General features: G+C 42.6%; 1 protein-coding gene across 11 annotated transcripts in view; it reads left to right on the top strand.

Annotated features, from left to right (window-relative positions):
* Nucleotides 1-5,313: 5,313 nt before the first annotated feature.
* LOC104357062 (activity dependent neuroprotector homeobox) overlaps nt 5,314-20,506 on the top strand; it is a 33,154-nt gene continuing 17,961 nt past the window's right edge. The window contains exons 1-7 of one of the 11 annotated variants that reach the window (XM_042800869.1): nt 5,314-5,482; nt 8,384-8,433; nt 8,971-9,164; nt 10,188-10,278; nt 10,801-10,923; nt 15,943-16,101; nt 18,760-19,066. In XM_042800869.1, the coding sequence (XP_042656803.1) occupies nt 18,775-19,066 (292 nt within the window). In that variant the 5' untranslated portion in view covers nt 5,314-5,482; nt 8,384-8,433; nt 8,971-9,164; ... (2 more) ...; nt 15,943-16,101; nt 18,760-18,774. Of the gene's footprint in view, nt 5,483-5,713; nt 5,973-7,229; nt 7,422-8,383; nt 8,434-8,494; nt 9,205-10,187; nt 10,279-10,800; nt 10,924-15,942; nt 16,102-18,759; nt 19,067-20,506 lie in introns of those variants that run through there. The other 10 variants (XM_042800863.1, XM_042800866.1, XM_042800865.1 and 7 more) reach the window with 10 other exon arrangements.

Genomic DNA, 20,506 nt, shown 5'->3' with positions numbered 1-20,506 from the left:
AGGAGGTGAACCCAGACAAAACCACAGTTGAGAGCTTGCTGTTTCCTGGGAAGCCAAGGATGGTTATCTAGCTCCTAAAATGCTGTACTCTTTGGAAGGGGAAGATTTGAGCACTAAATGATACTTTTGTTCCAGAACAGGAAAGATCTTGTCTGAGCTCCTACAGTCACTGCTTGAGAATGCTTTGGGGTCTTCTGTCCCACTACTTCTGTGCAACTGTGGGGGGGATACCTGGGAAGAAAATAACAGATTTACTTACTACATGGTGAGTTTCATGTCCTGACTGCAAAGTGTTTGGAGAGCTCTTGTTTCTCCTCCAGTTTTCCATTCTGCTTGCTCTTGCAAAGAAGGCATATGGCAGTGCTTTTGATGGGTGTATCCTGTCAAAATAATTATATTACTTATTGTGCAATGCAGGGGAGGTAAAAAAGACAAGCTGCTTGAAAGTGATAAATTATTGAAATACTGAAGTTAGGTGATCTTTTAATTTGAATCAATATCTTTCATTAAGTAAATCCGATCAGAATGCAGTGTTTCTGAAAGTGCTGATGACATGAAAGATGTCAATCCCATATCCACAGAAAGAATGTAGTTTGTCATGGCAGTGCAGCATCTTCTCCAAAGGACATGACAACTGACTGACCATCTTTCAAGTGAAATTTAAGTGTTGCTTATGATAGATGAATTTCTTATTGGTCCAAGGGATCAACCTTTCCTTTCAAGTTATCCTAATCAACTAAGCAAACCTATCTTAAGCATCTTTAATCACAGACCTGCTCAATATGATTATCTTCTTAGAAAACAAAGAGAAAAGGAGGGGAGTACTCTGTGGCAAGGGATAGTTCTTTCCTACTTTCACCTTGATACAGACCAAATTTGGTTCCTTCCTGGAGACTTTTCCCAAAGTCAGCTTCACGAAAGAAGGTTAGAGAATGCTGTCAGATGATGAAGTGTCTAAACAGCATAGGAGCTAGATGGCTTAATGGGTCTTAAAGATCATTGTGAGACCAGTGATCTTAATGCTCCTGAGGATTAACTTACTTGTACTTATTATATTATTAATTATGTTAGGTGCTTAAAGCCATTGATAGTTGTCTTAATTATTTGGCATTTGAATTTAAAAAAACCCCACCATTGTACTGCTCCTAAACTAGTACAATTATGAATCTGGGCACAATTTTGCCCTGGATCAGCAGCACAACACATGTTCAATTACACCTATTCAACTTGGGAACGCTAATTGTCTCCCCCCTGGTGTTGTTTAGTCTCTTACAATGCTATGATTTTACTGATTTTTCTAGTGGTCATAGTCTATTGTGAGAAACAATAGCGAAGCCTGTAGTATAAAAAGTATATTAAGACTGTTATCATCAACTTCTTTTTCATTTTGTTCACCTCACTCTGTACACACAGGAGCAAAACAGGCTTAAGGCTCCTTTTCTCCTTCTTGCCCACTGCTTGAATTTTACCTTTAAAATCAATTTTTTCACACAAACTTTCTATTATTGTCATCTTTCTAACTCAGTAATGATTGACGACTGTCATAGTGTGCAAACCATCCTGAAAACTCTCACTGAACTAAATGTGATCAAGATCTTGTCCATCATTTGAGGACTGTTTTCCACATACACCATTTCATCCTTCCCTCCAAATTTTTCAGCTCTGTCATTGCAGACTTTACCCCAAAGCAGGCAATGGATCACATTTGCTCAAACCACTGCTGCTACATTATCTTTCCCTCCCGTTCTTCTCTCCCTTGCCTTAAAAACCATTGCCTGCATCACCCATCTTGTGCGCTGAGTGGAAGTTTCTGCCTTCTGATGCACTTCTTTCTGTCCATGTCTAATTTAATTCCCTCTCATCCCAAATTCCTGTTTCTGAACTCTTCACAGATTGTTTTCCATACTCTTTTTGGCCCTAATTCCAGACTGGGTACCACCATCGTGGCTGGAAATACTGTTTCCAGTTGGAAATTCCTTGATACTGTTGATAATGAGGAATTGGTTGGAGTACTCTCTATCTTCTGCTGTTCTGGCTGCCACCCTAGCCTGGAGACTTTCTCTGATAAGTATCAAGAAACTGCAGCAGGATACAAAATTACTCTGATGCTTACATTCGCACCTAGAATTCAGGACATGGAAAGATGTCCGAAAACCTATTCAGTTCTCCTGCCTATATTCCAACTATTTCTGCTTGTGCCATTGCATCCTTTGCACATACCTTCATGTTGTGCTCATTCCCTTAAACATCTATCAGATATAATTTCTATTTCTGGTTGTATTATCATGTTCCATTAAACTCAGTTCTTCCAACCTTTAGACACTTCTTACTATGTGGTCTCAAACTCAGCCCTTGAATTAGAAGGTCTACGGGCCAGGGGTTTGTTTTTCTGTTGCTGTTGTATTTCTACACATTTTTTTTTTTTTCTGTTGCCGTTGTGTTTTCTTAGAAATTTATTTTCTATGTGTAATAAATCCATGCTAGAGCCCTAAAGTATGGTGGTGACAGATACAGCGAGTTAAATGGGACAATCCTCTCCAATCTTGCCCGTAATAACCAAATGACCCAAGAATGTCTTGCAGCCTCAAAACTAAATCAGTGTTTGTTAAGTTCAATTTCTCTTTTCTGTTACTACCATTCATTTTCTCAGCTAAGCATTCTTCTGCACAACCAAAAGCATCCTGCGGACGTACAGCTCCCAGCAGCTGAGGCAACTGTAATAGTTATCATCTTCACTCCAAACCTTTTAGAACTGTTTATCATCATGGTTTGTTTTCTTCTTTCAGAGAGAAGGAAAGTGTGTAACAACACTGCATTAAATATGCTGCAAATATTTCTCTCTTTCTTCTAAAAATTAAATTAATTTTAAGAAGAAAGCAGAAGTCTGTCCAGTAAGGGACAAGTTAGGTAAGTAAATGTTTGTTATAATGCACCATTGATAAGTGATTGCTAAAAAGTGGTCAGTGGTAAAGCATAAATAAAAAGATCTTGAAATAGGAAGGTCCTAAAGTTTGTTTGTGGTTGTGTATTTCATTCGATAGCAATCGAACCAGCTTGAGCAGCCGGGAAGTTAGTTGATAGCTTCTGAATATGGTACTGACTTAACAGCATTTCAGAAATGTTTTCTAGCATACTTTCTTAATTGCGCCATAAAAGAAAAAACATCTACTCTTGGAAGGCAAACTGAAGTTATTATAGAATAAACAAACCAGCCTTCTTTGCTTTCCTTAGTTGAGACGTATTTCACATATGCGTATCACAGAGGAACTTTTGAGTACCTCAGTTCTAGAAACCCTTTTAATGCTAAAGCACAAGCTTTGTATTTGCAGGTAAGTTTTGTGTATTTCCATTCTGTTGTAAAAGAAAGATTCTTTCTGTGACTTACCGATTCTTATGACCACTAATGTGAAGACACCATGAAAGTACCTGGTAAAATAAAGGTGTGATTTGCAGACAGTGACAAATAGTGTACTTCTAAATTCTGCCAAAACAGAAAGTCTTAAAGGAAGCTAACAAATAAAATAAAATGTCACTAAATTCTTCATAAAAGCTACTTACGTGAATTGTGATAAACACAGCGGTGTACATGTTTTCAGAGTATCAGTCACTTGGAAATACAGGAGATCCTTGAGCTTTATGAAGCTTAAGTAATTTATGACAACTTTTCTATGCTTTTATACTTCAGGCAATTATTTGAAAACACGGACTTTTCTTTCTAGTATTGTATGGTTTAACTGTAATATGTGTGGCTCTGAACAAGAAAGGTTTTGAATGCTGAGGATGGAAAGAATTACGCTTTACTTCATCCTTCAAGTGTTTGTGGATTTTTGAGATAACAAAAGCCATCATTCCCTTTCACTTGTAGATTTTTTTTTTCCACTGTACTATAGAATTGGGCCTCATTTGTTGAAGAAATCTTGACCATGTTTGTCTTGATCCACAAGGAAGAGCCGCATGTGGAGTCCTGTCACAATCCAGCTGCTACTGCTCTCAAATGACACTTGTGAAGTCAGTCCGCTGCGTACACATGTGTGAACGCGCACGCTCGAAGCTCACCAGGAACATGACACACGTCCACCTGTGGGCGATCGGGAAGCCAAAACATGGTACACTGAGAGCTCGGGGGGCGGCAGGGCGCGCGCCAGGCACGTCCCCTGTCACCTCACCAAACTTCCTGACTGATCTGGTGGCGGCTCGCGGGAGCTGTCGCAGCGCCCGGCCCTGACGAGGTAGCTCGGAACGGCCCTCGCCCAACTCGAAGCCTCCGGCCCGCGGGACCAACCGGCCCGGGCCGAGCGCTGCCCCGGCGGGCCCGGGGCGGGAAACGCCTGAGGCGGCGGGGACGGCGGCGGCCGCTGTCCATGGTGTGCGGCGCGCGGGGGGCCGCGCGGCGGGCGCGTGGGACGGGGCGCGGCCCCCGGGGAGGGGGCTGGGGGACAGGTTTGGGGGGAGCGGGGGTGGCCCCGCCCCTCGGCCGCGGCGGCGCGCGGGGAGGGGCGGGGCGGGGCGTGGCGGGCGCGCCCCGAGGCGCCTCCGCGGCCCCGCCGGGGCGGCACGGAGACCGTTGCGCTTTCACGGCCGCGCGGTCACGTGCTCGCCCCGCGGTCACGTGGGGGCGCCGCTCGCCAGGCGCGTGCCCCCTCCCAGTCCCGTCCCCGTCCCCCCCCCCGCCCCGGCGGCGGAGGCCCCTCAGGACAGGATGTAGTCCCGGCTGGGGGCGGCGGAGGGATAACCGGGCGGCGCCAGCTCCCACACCGGACCCAGCCGCAGGGCGCGGCGCCTCCTAGCGGGGCCGGGGTAGATCCCGCCGCCGGCGGCCGCCGCGGCTCCCTCCGTTTCTCTCTCTCGCGAGAGCGGCCCCCCCTCGCCGCCCCCCATCTCGGCGGGGTTATGTAACCCGCCCGCCGCTGCCGGGGCGCGGTCCGCGGGGCGGGATGGGGGCCAGGCCGGCGGGAAGCCACCGGGGCTCGGGCCCCCTCCCCCCCGGGGCGCGGCCCCCTCCCCTCCCGCTGGACAATGAGTCCCGTATGCTAATGAGAGTCTCGCGTCACTTCCGCTCTTTCTCGGCCGCCATCTTGGCCAGGGCAGGTTCTGGGCAGGAGGGACCCGGCTGTATTGTCTGCAGGGCGCCCAGGGAGCCCCCCGCCCCCCCCGCCCCGGAGCCCCACACCCCCCGCCCCGGGGACCGAGCCCAGTGAAGCCGCCGCCGCCCGCCCCCCGCGCCCCCCCCCCCCCCCCCCCTTCCCGGGACCCGATCTCCACAGGCCACCCCCCCGCACACTCGCCCCCCCCCAGCCCCCCCCCACCCCACCCCCCCCCGCCATCCAGCCCCCTTTGTCTCCCCCGCGCCGCCGCCGGCTCCGCTCCGCCCGCCCGCCCAGGGACCCGGGCGGCGCCAGGGAGGCAGCTCCGCGCACCCCCCTCCCCAGCCAGAGGTGCCGGGGGAGCGCCCGCCCTCGCTGCTGAGGAGAGCCCCAGTCAGGTAGGTGTGTGCGTGAGTCCGCGGTCCGACCCGGGCGGGGGCAGCCCCCGCCCGCCCCCTCCCTCCCTCCCTCCCCTCTGCCCGGCGGTGCCGCGGCCCCCGGCAGCCCCGGGGCGGGAACCCCTCCCCCCCACCCCGAGGGGCAGGAGCCCCGCGCCCTGCCCGCTGCAGCCGCGGGGTTGTGGGGGGGGGGGCTGCGGAGTTGGCAGGCGGGTTCCCCCCCCCCCCCCCCCCCCCTCCGGCCGCACACATGTTGAAGAGACTTCGCCGCCTTGGCGAGGCCGGTTCCGCTCCGGCCGGCTGCGGGGACCGCTCCGCTTTGCCCGGCTTCCCTCCCTTCTGCCCGGGGCCCGCGCGGCAGATGCAGCCCCAGCCTCCTCCCTTCCCCCCCGCCTGGGAAGGGGCGGGGGGGGGGGGGGGGGACGGGGACGGGACCACACACGGCTGTGTCCCGAGAGCGGCTGCGATGGCGAGGGCTGCTGCGTTGGCGGTAAGGCGAAGTGAACGAGATGAAGGGAGTCGGTGAATGGGGTTCCGGCATCCCGGCGCTGTGGGCGGCGGGTCCCCGCCGGCGGAGTTGGCGCTGGAGCGAGGTCGGGGAGCGGCGCTGGCTGCCGTGCGGTGGCTGGGGAGGGAGCAGCCGGGCTGCCCCCGCCTGCGGGAAGAGGCGCGATCCGCGGCCGCTATCCTGAGCCCAGCACCAGCTGCAGGATGGAGCAACGTTGACTCACCCATCCCTCCTTTCCCTACCCTGGGCTATAGTTGCCGACACCCGTTTCGCAGACAAAGGCGGGGGAAATCAAACCCTAAAGCCTCGCTCTGCAGCTGGGAGCTGCACCCCCCTTGTCACGCACCCCCTTCACTCGGCGGCTGCAGCCCGGGGGCGGAGGAGGCGGGCGGGGGGAAACGACGAGACAAGATTTCCAAAACAATCCCACAGCGTACGCGATGTTAGCGGTGCCCCCCCCCCCGAGTGAAATCAGTATTGTTGCTCCCCGTTTATGGCCGTGGAAGAAAAAAAAAAAAAAAAAAAAAAAACAGCCCCCACCCAAAATGCACCGCAGCCCGGTGGCGGCGTGCGGGAGGGAGGCAGCAGGGGGCGCCCTCCCCTCGCCGGGCAGGGCCGCGGGGGGGGCCGGGGCCGGCGGCGCGGCCGCAAAATGCCGCCAGCGGCCCCGGCCCCGGGACGGCCCCGGCCCCTCCGGGGCTCCCGGCGCCCTCCCCGCAGCCGGCCTCGCCCGCCTGCTGGGGGCTTCGGGCCGGTGCCCTGGGGGGGGGGGGGGTGTGGGGGGTGTGGGTGTGTGTGTGGGGGGTGTCTAGAGCACATGGAGGATTTCGGGCGGTTTTTGCGAGGCTCTGTGGAGGATGTTAGCAAGGATATCAAAACTTGGTTGTGGGTTGTGGTGCCGTTTGCTGTATAAACTTGCATGGCTTTTTTTTCTTTTTTTTTTTCTTTTTTTTTTTTTTTCCTTCACACATTGCGGGAGCATGGCTGCAGCGGTGCGAACTTACAGCGTGAGGCGTTGCTGAAGCATCGAGCGCTTTGTCTGGGGCCACAGGCGAGAGTCCGGGCAACTGGGCACTTGGACGTTTTGATAGTCTTTGTTTATTGGATGTATTTAAGGCGCTTGATAGATATGAAAGAGCTTTTCATTCCTTTTAGAGAAATTCCCTTTTTTTTTGTTAAGGTTATTTTTACTAGCTATGTTTCTATATTTTTACTACTATTTTCTATTTCTATTTGGAGGTGCAAGGTGTGAGATAACGGAGACACACAATTCCTACCTGTCAGGGTAGCACTGACCAACCTTAGCTGGCTCCTGTGCAGCACAGCCTGTGTGTGCTGCGTTGTTTCCTCTTGCAGGGTCTCAGCTACTTGGAAAAACTTTCACCTGGGGACTCTGGTAACTGTAATAATTACAAGTTGCCATCCTTCTAGGTGAGAAAGATGGATCTCCCTGTTTAAAAAACAGAAAAAAGTGTTGTTTTGTGTTTTTTTTTTTTAAATAAGAAACCAAAGCTTAGCTCCTTTCTAAGTGTGCATTTGCAGATGTTGGGCAGTAATTTGGTATCAGCAGATCAACAGCTACCATGATATGTGTTGAAATCTTAAAACATTAAAAAGAGACAGCAGAAGAGAAACATCCTATTGTTAATAAAATTGCACTTGAGGCTGATGGGTTGAAACATTATTGTTACCTTTCCTGATGATTATTACAGCAAATGCTTAAACTTCCATCAAAATAGAGGTGTCCTTTTTGACACACAACAAATAATTTGTTTTCCTCCAAAAGTAATACCATGCTAAATGGTTTTGTACTATAATAGTAAGCTGCCTTTTATTAAAAATAATAGTATTTCTTAATTGAATTCTGAAAATTACTTTTTGGTATCTAATAAAAATTGGATGCTTCCAGTGTTTGGGGACAACTCTCCAAGATCACTGCAAACTGGTATATTTTTAGTGCCCCGTTATTCAGATTTTTTTTTATTTTTTAAGTGATGGTCCACTAGACAGGTTTATAGAAAGCATCTCTTTAGGTTACTACTATTTATACTTGAAAGTATACTGTGTGGAACCACTAGAGCTTTAAAGTCACTAAGAGCTTGTAGAGCACTTGTGTTAAGTTTTAGAGGGGAGATTTGGATATGCAAGGGATAGGGAAGGTGAAAGGCGGCTGCATTTGCCTGTAGGTAAGGCAGACAGACAAGTGGTGAACAGTGTCTGCTGCTCCAGTGCTTAGGAATAACGAACCTTCACAGGGGAGGAACTTCTTGACTGTTTCAGAAAGTTTGTGCCCTACAGGTTAAGCATCAGCTGCACAAACAAAACATCTAGGAAGACTGTATGTGCTTTTGAGGATGAGATGAATAACTTAATTTTTTTTTCTGTATATGTAGGATAGAAGTTACCAGTTGTCAGAAGATGCCTATTAGCATTTTCAAAATTGGTATGTGTCACTTACAGTGGTATATTACAACAGCATTTTAATTAAGCTTTAGTAGTATAAAGTATTTGTTAGGTATTTGTTAGGTACTTAACAAACTGAATTCTGCAGTTACTGAATTCGCTATTAAATTCCAGAGGAATGCATGTACAAATTTTCTGTGGAAGGTAAGTTGTGCTTCTGACACACTGCAGAGTGGGTAATAGATCATTATTCCCAACCCAGCTTTTCCACTCCACAATAATTTTAAATACAGGAAGTAAATATTAAAATTTAAAGTAGCATTCCTGGAATACACAAACATATCAGAATCTTATTGGTAGTCAAAATCATAGAGTCCAAATGTGTATTTTGTAACTTTTTTTAAGGTGGCAGTTGATTTCATTGAGGTAAAGAAACAATTTGGAATGAATTATTTTGTGGGAACAAAGATAGTGCTCATGGGTTTGTGTATTTATTTTGAGGTGGGCAGCTCGATAGGAAATTTTATTGGTATTTTTTGTGTGGTTTATTGTTTTGGGTTGTTTTGTTTTTTTTCAGAAAGAGGAAGCTATCTTTGCTCCACTACTTGAAGTTGGTTTAAGAGAGACAAAATATTATGGACTGGGAATGAACAAACCAGTATCAGATATGATGAGGATTGTACTCTAAACTCTGTAGGACATGGCTGCCAGGAGAGAGGCAGTGAACAGCTATCAGGCTGCGATTGATCAGCTGATTAGTGTGGTCCACAGGTGTCATTTGATCTGCTTTATCTGCATGGGCAAAGATGGGGTATTTTTTTAAATCATTGGTTCAGCTGAGTTTGTATATTAATAATGCTATATTGGCTGGGATTTTTTTTTTTTAAATGAATGTAACATGCTTGTTGAAAAATATAACAGCTGACTATGTTGGCCTGAATCTAAACAAGCATTACAGTATTTTTAATTACATTAAATTAACATTGTTATATGCTTATTTATATATATACACATAAGGTATTTTTTTATTAACATATTTGTAACAGTATAATTGTTAACATGGAGGTAGTCCTGATCAAATAAATAAATATATTGGTACAAGTGTGTGTTTCCTAATAGTAGTATAAGCAATGGAGATGAGAATAAAAAGTGCTGGTCTAAGGATAATGTAATGTAAATGCCTGTATATGGATTGGGAGAAAAAGAACTCCTGGTTATGTTAAGTGAAAAAAAAAAAACAAAACAAAACAAAAAAAACCACCAAAACAAACAAAAAAAAAAACCACCAGCACACACACAAAAAAAAAACCCTAAAACAACAAAACCAACCAACAACCCCGCCCCTCCCCCCCATACCTTCTGTATATGCAGAAAGTTTGTTTTGACTCACCTGACACATTTTGGGAAGAATACCCTTGCTTTGCTAATCAAGATGACCAAATGGACCTGTTCATTTTGAGCTTTCAGGAAGTACTTAAATCTGGTATAAGAACTGAATAAATGTTCTAGATTTGAATAAAGACATTTTTAGAGAGGGTGTAACTCTTATTTCGCTACCTGAGGGCCATATGCCTCAAGGAAAAAACTGCATTGTTCAGAGCTTCACTATAGCTAGCTGATGTTGAAAGGCAAACATGAGGCTTGAATTTAGTGTCTCACTCTTATTTCACATTAGTGCTTTTGAATGTGTATGAGGGTTGATGGTTTTGAATAAGAATGGAGTAAATACCATTTTTTCTGCAGTGAGTCACTTTCAGTTACCACCATTTATATCCTTACTTTTTTTTTTTTAAGGTGGCATTAAAGATGACTTGGATGAAAACTGATACTGGCTGTTGGATCCTAAACCTGTGTAGTTGACTCTCTGAACACATCACACATGAAGGTTCTTGACTATCCAGATCATGTGGCAAAATGTTTCATTTAAAGTCTACTTCTCAATAGTCTCGAAAACAATTTACAAGAAATAGAAACTAAGTAACTCTGTAAACAGCCTGTCCACTGAAGTAATACTCTTCAGCTCATCCAGTCATTTAAACGTAGGAAAAAGGCATGCTCTCAAGCCTGGCTTCACTGTTGGATGTTTCTTTCCTACCCCCAGCTCCTCTCTTTGAGGTCTCAGCCTTCAGACATTCTTTCTTTCACCCCTTTTTACCTCTCCTGTGTATTGATTTCTGATGTGACTCTGGATCTGATAGTTCTTAGCTTGTGCTGCAGCTGGGCCAAAGAAGTTGTTAGTGATACAGATTCATAGCAGCAACAGTATGGGGGTAAAATGTTTCTTGAAATCTAAGTGGGCAAAATAATTGTCTTAAAATGCTTTTCTCCCCCTAAGAAGTCAAACTTTAGTTTGTGATCTTGTTTTCTTTTGTTTTGTTTCCCCATTCCTGCTGCTGCTGCTATGAAGCCTTTTGAATATCGAAGGTTCCTGAGTCAGACCGAAGACAGCAGTAGCTGAGGTGGATTAACGCTGGAATGTAGTCAGGGATTGGAACACTTGGGAGCTATGCTTAGACAGAAAGGGAAAGAGGTAAGAAATGTGAAGTGGTAAGACTGATTTTAAGCTCTTGTTTACAGACTTTACCCAATTGTGTAATGCCAGCATTTGTGCATAGCATGTGAAGTGGTAAGGCAAAGGAAAAACAGTTAACATCAGACTACTTCAGTGACTATTTTTACACTTTAAATACTCAGATGCTAGCCAGTTGGCGAGATCCCTTCAATATCTAATATATCTACTATCTGAGAAAGCATGTATTGGCAGGGTTTTGGATGAGCTTGTAAAAGTATTTGTATGCTCTCTTTTGTTCGTTGATTTGTTCTGCCACTTATACCAGCATGCAAACAATGCATTTTACTAGTTAGGACACACTGCGGGATGCAGTTACACTATTGGTTTAAATATATCTGTCTGTGCAGCCACTGGAAGGGGTGGTATGAGCCACGCTTCCTGCCACCTTACTCATGCAAGTCCTAGCACTTCTGTTTGGGCGAGTGGAGGAACTGCTCAGTCTGAAAAACACTCCCGTTCATCTGGATCAGGTCTCTGCTCTGGCTGTTGACACAGGGTGATGTCAGGAAATCATGACACAGAGAAGTCAGGACTACCATTTTCACTTGCAGTCTAATCTGATTGCAGTTTCCCAATCAGTGTAATCCAATCATAAATTATGTGTATATTGGTTACATGCTTTATGCTCACACATTTTAGAGACTTCTATGCTGCTTTGTTTAATTATACAAATATTTTTGTGAGTTTTGGATTGAAAATTTCAAGACAATTCTCAATTTAATTTACATGGTAACTGCTGATTCATGAAATGTGCTTCTATTTCCAAAATAATTTTTATTTTGGGATTTTTCATGCTTAGCTGCAATCTAGATGAGGATTATTTTGGAATTGTAGAGCATATTCATGCAGCCTTTTTTCCTGATCACTGAAGTGTGGATACCATGGTGTAAGCAAATAATATCCTCTGTGCTTCAATGATCTCCAGTCTCGATTTCAAATTTCAGCAAGGTGTGCTGGCTTTATTACATTTCAAACTGAAACCTTTAAGAAATAGCCCTAAACAAGCAAGGCTATCATATTGAGTATGTATATTACATATTGATTTCACTGCACATATGCGGGTGCATATAAACATTTATCTTCGGAGATCTTGAACAGTCACAAAAGGTATTATTAAAGATGGCAGTAGGTGTGTAAGCCTACTGCTTGAGCTGCTAGTGTCTCTAATTTAAAATTTTCTATGCACTGAAGTATAGCATGCCCTAGAGAATGGATGCAATTTAAAACTGCTTTTCAGAATGCAGTAGAGATTGCCAGAATTGATGTGGTTTTTATCATGTGTGTTCAAAAGATCCTTCTTTAGAAAACATTCAAATTTAGTTAACAGCATTCTTTAACATACTGCAGCCTATGAAATCAAAATAAGAAAACTCAGCAGAAATTCCCAGCAGAGTGTAAGGTAGCAGATCATTTATCGAGAGTAGAAATAAGGCGTTGTGGTTCCCAGAGCAATCAAAATTTGGCCGTTTTGTACTTTATACGAGGACATAGAAATTACACAGTGTACAGAACTTTTACTACTAAACAAAAGTTGATAAGGAAATAGTTAATTCCCTTTCAGTTTTGCAGTTAGTGTACACACCCACCAGATGGAGCTTCTGGCACCAGTGGAAAATTCCAGAAATCAGCAAGAAGTGTGTGAATGACTTAGAAGATTCCTGTCTGCTGGATTTCAGAAGATATTTTTTAGCCTTTAAATAAAAAAAATTGAGAGTAAAACATACCAGCCTTACTGATTCCTTTCATTAGAACTGTCTTCCATAGAAGTTTCTCCTCTGATGGGAGGTTGGAGTTCATAGTACAAGAGTCACCAAGCAGAATCTAGAAAGTAAGCTCCCCCCAAAAAACAAAAGAGATAAAACAGTTTCATAAACCCTTGCTGAAAACGGCATATAACCACTGAAACAGCATGTTAAGATTTTTAGCCTAAGAATTTCCTCCAAAGGATTTCATGTGGGTGTTTGGTTTTTTTGTTGTTTTTTTTTTGTTTTGTTTTTTTTGTTTGTTTGTTTGTTTTAAGTTCCACGTTTTAGATGGATGTATCTCCTCCCCTGAAGCAATATTTACATATGATGTCCAGAGAAGTGGTGTGAAAGGGTCCTTTTTGTTTGATACACAACTTGAAATCTTTTTGGAGGTAGCTGATTTAATATCTGAAGTGATTTTAATTTTTTTTTTAAATTCCTTTTTTTGACAAAGGGACCTTTAATAAACAGACTATGTGACTCACTGTGAGAGACAGTTGCAGTGGTTATACGCACACAGTGCTGCAAAAGTTTTACAATGCTTTGGCCAGATAGCAAAACACATTTGTTGATTTTCTTCAGTTCCAGTAATCTGTTTTAAAATAAAATATCAGGTTTTTCCAGAGGATTTGGTTTGGGTTTTCTGTTCACTTTATATCTTTTTAATGTGCCTAATCCTGTTTTGGGTATAGACACAAGTTAAAGGACCTTGGCTATAGAAATAAGTTAAAGGTCTTGGGGGCTCATGCTTGCTGATGTGCCAGCTTGAGGTTGAATGTAAGTGTTGAGTCTAATGTGGCAGCTGTGCACACAGAATTATCTGGTTGGAATTGAGAGGTGTTTGTTAGACAGAAGTTAGCTTAAGACCATCATGTTACAGGGACAGAAGCTGGGTGTTGCAGATGGTTCGGCTGAGGAGGTGCTGTCTATTTAAAATGTTGCCATGAGAATAGAGCGCATGCTGTTACAAAACAGCCTCCATCCTAGGATTATAGCGGACTTGAAAAATGAGCCTGTAGTCTGGCATTTCAGATGCGCTGTTAAACTGCAAATCTCATTACCTTCAGGGGAGATGTGGGTGCACAGCCCTCTGAAAACTAGGCCAGAAATGCTTAAATAAGGAGGAAAGAGTCCAACAGAAGCAAGTGAAAATGGTTAATGTAAGGCAGTGATAGATGTGTTGGGAGTGGACTTTCTATTCACTTGGTGTGGGGAGGGGAGATGTTTAATTGCAATTCTTACTTTTTTCAAGGAAGTTTTCGGTAGTTTTCAGTTCTACCAACTTCTCTTCTCTGTTCTCCCTGATGTTTCTGCTCCTGGTATTTTTGATTTGCTCACTCTTCCCTGAGATACCTTTCCATTTCCTATCACTTTTCCTTGCTCAGCTGTCCTGGAATTGTCAGGTCCCAGAGTCCTGGCATTGCTGCAGGGACAGGTCATATATTGTCCTCATGTGAATATAGAGTGTTACACAACATCATACTCTATAGCATCATTTAACCTGCATACGTGAGGAGGCTGCTTTTCTATTGCTGTGGGAACCATAGGTTAATTTTCTTGCATATTTTTCTTCTGTTTTAAGAGATTTCACTCAGTGTCGCACTAACAACCTTCTTTGCAAATCTGTTTCATGACTGGCTTTTTAGAGCATGCTGTTAAATGCAGTTAGCTAGGCAAATTGTTAAAAGCAGGCCTGATTTTACATGCAGTTGGAATAGGGAAATGAAAAGCACTAAGTCTTCATTTCATTTTGTCCAGGAACATACAGCTGTTGTCAGCTCTGATATAGGCTACTATGTTCCGCTGTTATATGTAAACCATGGACTGCTTCAACGTAACTAAGGGCTAAACCAAAATAATTTTGGAGTACATAAAGTCAAAAATGACAGATGCTTGGTGGTTTTCATCAGCAGCGTAACGCAGGGCAATGATACTCGGTCTTCAGGAAGCCCAGTATGGTATGAAGTGCTTCCCTGTGCTCAGTATTCATATCTTCAGACTGATAACACTAATTGCCACTGATCCGCTCTCAAGGCTGATCGGTCCTCATCCAGAAGTGTGCTTTCTGCAGTGAGGAATCAATGGGAGAGAGGTAATTTGGACTTGATAGAGATACAGGGGCACAAATTTTACTTTCTAGTTAGAAAATAATCCAGTATGAAACAAAATAACCCATCATCCCTAACTGTTTGAAGATATGGCTAGTGGTCTTGTTAAAGCATATGCAATATCAGTTTTGCCTCAATGTGAAGTGTTTTAAGAATTTTATCTTTTTAAATTTCTTAGTACATTTTAGTATCTTCTGTTGAAACTATACTTGCTGAAGAAAAATGATCTGTACTTTAAGCTGTGGATGTTCTGTCTGAATAATCAACACAGATTAAAATCTAACAACAGTAAAAGCCCTCATTACTTGGAAAAGTAATTATAAATGACTCAAATTTTGTTTTTATAAACTTCAGATTTGGTTGTTCCAGACTTCTTGATACTAATGCTACGTCTTGTGTTTCCAGTCTGTTCAAGACTGAATTTCTGTCCATGGGTGATAGGAGTTGAAGAGGTATCAGTCTTCCTACAGAAGCATAATCATTTACATGCCATTACCCAAAATGGTTTACTTCACATCCTCCTACTAGCAGCATTGTAACTGAACGTTTTAATCTGAATACTTCCCAATGTCCCTAGAGTTGTGGCTGACAGCCCTGTCACCTGTTTGATCTCCCATAGTCTTGTACTTTAAGGTGGGGATGTGTTTATATGGGAACCTTCTAGTAAAAATTGCCTGTACAAGGAAGTGTTGTTGGTATTTTACTAAGCGTCCCTCATCTCTACAGGGTGCAGCTATGCTGGTACTAATAGCTCAGATGAAATGTAAACTGAGGTCCTAAACACTTCAGTCAAAAGGTTATATGAAGTGTGAACAGGAGCATCCGTCTCTGTATCCTGCTGGATTTCTGAATTGGGTAATTTAATTGAAATCTGAGCACTAAAATATTCCTCAGGTAGTATCACCCATCGGAATCTATCGTTTAAGCCACAAACCTGCTAAAACTTCCTGCAGCACTGTTAACTTGCTGGAGTGCACTCTACAGTAGCTCCCTATCAGTAAAGGTACCGTAAATGTGGTTTATAATTAGCTTTGGAGTCCTTTGCAATGAAACGTACATTATAAATGTAAGATTGCCCTTATTACATTTCTTATCTCTTGTCTTTAACGCTTTGTTTTGTACAGCAGGATATGATCCTTCTTCTATGTCCGGGCTTTGGCCTCACACAGTAGGTGTAATATAATCGCTGAGGTGGGCGTTCTGGAAGGAGAATTATTTTTGGAAGCTTTTGCATGAAACTTGTCCAATGAGTCTGAGACGCCCAAGCACCATTAATTTTGGAGGTAAATGCCTCATAATATGTACTGAATAGATTGGGAAGAGTTAAGATTTTCATTTGATGAAGTATGGGCAAAAAATATTTGAAATGATAGTTCTGCCTATTTACTTCTGATGTTTGGACATTTTGAACTTAAAGGAACACCAACTTGAACTCTAGAAAAATGGGAGGGGGGAGCTTTGAACTCAATCAGTCTTCACTGCATATTTGTTAGTTTCCTGGTTTAAAATTTCCCCCCTCTTTTGGTTTATTAAAACCAACAGAGGCAAAAGTGAAAGGGGATTTTGACTGCAAGAAAAATGACCAGACTGCCTGAGGTACTCTCTAATGCTGAAACAAACTGGGGAAAAACCTGTGACTTGTGATATGGAAGTTCAAAGATATATATAATTTAAGTTGGATGTCCCTTTAAGCTGTTCCTTAGAATCTGACATTTCTTATTTGAATCTCAATTGAAATGTTTGATTTTGGAAATTCAAATGAAATGTTTTTTCTGAATATATTTTCTATCATTTGTCTATAAATTGGTCTGTCAGAGTGGGCAGGGATATGCATGGAGGGAGGAATACTGTCATTAACAACAATGAAAAGATAAAGCTAAAGGGGAAAAATTACCCAACATCAAACAAAATAAAACAAAACAAAACAAAAACAAAACAAAACAAAAAAAAAAACAACCCCAAAACAAAACAAAACAACAACAAAAAAAAAAAAACAAAAAACAAATGAAAGAAAATATAACAATTAGTCCCAAAAAAGGTTTTTATTTAATAACAGATTTTAAATGTTGGTACTTATCTTGGGTGGGGGGTGGAGGGAAAGAGTCATTTGCATGAAATATGATTTACTTTAAATTTTACTCATGCTGTTGTTATTGGAATAAAGTTAGGTTACTGATAAAATTATAAAGATAATGTCCATTTAAAAAGTTAAGAAGTTAAGTTTGCTCTAGTAAACAACAGTAATGTAGTACTGGCACACAGCCAATAGAGAAATTAAAACTTTTAAAGATTTACAGTGTCTCGGTTGCACTGATGATGTTGATCCTGGATTCTCGTTGCTTTCTGATTTTAATGATAACTGCTATTGAGAAATATTTAATGCTTAAAAACAGGCTGTCTAGTAGAGACCTATCCTACACATTTTAGTGAAGTAATTTTTAGCGTAATCTGAATTTTACACACTAACTTGTTACCAAACTGCATGCATTTTTTTGATTATGCTGTTTCACTCTGCTGCAGCCCTTCCCTTTTAGTATTATTATGCTTATTAAGAAATTTGGGGTTGAATTATTTGAATGAAAACCCTGGGATCATGATACATACCTAACAAAGCCAATGGACTAGAGCAGTGGGTTTAAGTGTGTGGGGCAGTATGTTATGTAGGGAAAAGGAACAGCTTTTAGAATAAGGGTTTGAAACATTGCTTTTTCTGTAGGAAAAAGATGGAGTATTGCATGCTGGGAACAAGTGCTTTCCATAAGGTAGCTAAATTTTAAAAGTACATTTGTTTCATTTTGTTTTAGGTTTTGCTTAAGTATTCTCATCTAGTAATTTTGTCATTTCTGCAGTTTTCATTTTTATTAGACCTCTGCAAAACTCTCTTCTAAACAAAAATTCAAAACCAAACCAAAAGTCTCAAACCTGGGCCACAACTGCAGTTTGACATTTCTAAAACATTCCTTAATGTGTACAGAAAAGTATTCAAATGATAACAATAATAGTATAAATTCTTTCTGTGGACTGTTTTGTTTTCCATTATTTTAAAAATGCAGATGTTAACACCAGTAAATTTAAATATGCGAATGTGTTGGATGACTACAGAGAAATGACCAAAAGTAAACATTTTGTTATTCAGGTAGTCTTCATTGACACCTCTTTAAAAACAAACCCCAAAACAACAAAACTAAAAAGCCCCACTCATCAGCAATGCTGTCAGCAGAAACTCCAAGTAAAAGTCACATTATTTTTTCCTTTGTTCTTGTGAATAGCAAGACATAACATACTTGGAGGAAGTTTGAGTAGATGAGTCAGGATTTATTTCGTTAACTGCAGTTAAGTGTTTTGGCCAGGTTTCCAGTGGAAACAAAGCCTATACAGTTGTTCACATTGTGGCTTGTCTCCTTATCTCTCCCTCCTCCAAGCCAAGAAAAAAGTTGGTCGTTTTCAACCAAATTTGGTAGATATGGAGGTCTGAAAGGATAAATAAGCACCTTTTAAAGTTTCCTTAAACGTAGTTCTCTAGTAAGAGAAGAAACAAAGGTTTGAATATTCACAAGCTTCCTGCACAACTCTCCTATCAGCGTCTTCTTTCCATTGGATGCAGCAATGCCAAGTGGCTGCTAAAAACTCTGTGGGAGGAGTTGTAAGGGGGAGGGAAAAGAAATCTTACTGCCTAGGCCCGGGGTTTTAGGGGGTTGGCTTTTCGATGCTGGGTGTGCACCAACTGCAGAGGTGCCAGTTAGGTGGTGTGCCCGGAGCTGAACATAGCAACTTGCCTGGCATTATCTAATGTGGAGCTAGCAGAGGGTTATGAAGGAAAGAGAAGAAGCAGTAAATTATCTTGGCTTGGTATTTGAAGTATTCAGCTCCAAATGAGAGTTGTTGGTGCCTGACTGAGTGCATGTATAGTACATTATTCCATGGCTACGATATTATTACAGGTACAGCAGCAGCTCATGATGCCCCGTAAAGCTTTTCTTTCCCAGAAAGAAAAGCAGGCTCGTGCCAGGGAAAGGGATATGTTAAAAAAGAGGAGGAGGCGACAAGACTATCTCAAAAGAAGCGTGGAGCCACAGAAAAATGCAGAAACAATAAAATGGCACAGGGATGATGAGAAGAGGAGAGAAAATGAGCAAGTTAAGGACAAAGATATCAAGAAGCGGTGGAGACAGGATGAGAGAGAACGACGAAAGAATGTGGACGCTATGAATTGGCGCAGGGAAGATGAGAAGAGGGAAAATGAGCGAGGTAAGGACCAAGAAGGCCAAGAACCAGCAAAGAAAGTATGAGGAGGAGAGGGGGAAAGAGCGACGAAAGGACAGACCTTTTGCAGCAGCAGAGGGATGATGAGGGGGAGAGGGGAAAAGAGTAAAAACAGTTAAGTTTTATAAGCATGTGCAGAAATAACAGAAAATGTTATTATCTTTTAATTTCAAATTTATAGGAGGTCTGCTTTAATGAACTACAGTTGTTACAGAACTAATTAATAAGACAAGATTGATCTGAACATAGATGCATACAAGTCAAAGTCACAATGGGATAGAAAAGGCTGGGTTTACACATTGCTTATAAAATTGTCTGGTTTGCATGCATGCTCACACCTAATGATTTCTTCAACAGTACAGTTCATCATACTGTGTTTCACATCACTAAAAAGTTCAGGTTTTCTCAGTCTTCGTAATATTGACTAAATGAGAGCATTAGAAATGGAAGGGTCAACCGAACGTGCTTATAAGGGAAGGTAAAACTGATGTTTTATTTTCTTCTTTTTAACAGTGTGCCCAAGAGATAGTTGTAATTGCATCCCCAGTTTTATTCCAAAGTAAATTATTTAACGAAAGTTGTATAGAAGTGTAAATCTAATTGAATGCTTTGAAGAAGCAGTCAGTTCAAGATGCATGTTTCTGTGTCATTAGATCTAAGGTGTTGGCATCAAATCAGTTGGCATCGCATTTGATTTGATAAATTCAGCCAACACCTTGGCATCAAATCTGAAAAACTGATGAACAATAGATACATACAGTAGGAAGACCCCTTCTAAAGTTGTGTTTTTATTAAATTCTATATAGGCTTTTTTAATCTGAAGTTATAAAGTGGTTTGGTTTTTTTTTTTTTTTTTTGCAGTAGCCCTTAAATATTAGTTGTAGGCTTATGAACTGGCAATGGATTTATACTGGATGAGAGTCTAGTTCTGTGGAAATCCTTCTAGTCCGATTTAGAAATTTAAGCCCTTAGAGTAAAAGGGTTGGTGCCTTTGCACACATGATGGGAGTTTGTTTCCATCTTTACAGCTGGGGATGTTGCAGCACAGCACTGATTTGGAAGACAGGGCTTCTTTGCCTGCAGGCTGTTCACAGTAAACGGTTTGGGGAAGGGTCTGTCACACTTCATGTTTGGTGAAATAGTGCCTCTTCTGAACAGCAGTAAAGAACTAGCTAGCTGGAAATGAGAAATGGATTCAATTGTCTGCATCTTTTGGATTTTCTGTATTTAACATATGTTTGGTTTAGGATTAAAAACTACACTTTTTTTCCTCTGTAAAAGTGGTTTGGCACCCCGTTTTGACTGTTTAGTTATGATGAGGCAGCCTGGAAAGACGTAGCCACAACAGTAACAAGAAGAGTTGTGTAATTAATAAGACTACTAACTTCTATGTGGCTGAGTACTGAATGTGGCTGAATAATTTTA

The sequence above is a fragment of the Tyto alba genome, unplaced genomic scaffold, assembly GCF_018691265.1.
Source record: "Tyto alba isolate M040663 unplaced genomic scaffold, T.alba_DEE_v4.0 Super-Scaffold_33, whole genome shotgun sequence".
Classification (NCBI taxonomy): Eukaryota; Metazoa; Chordata; class Aves; order Strigiformes; family Tytonidae; genus Tyto; species Tyto alba.
Note: the sequence above shows the minus strand (reverse complement) of the source record. Positions and strands in the feature narration are given on the sequence as shown.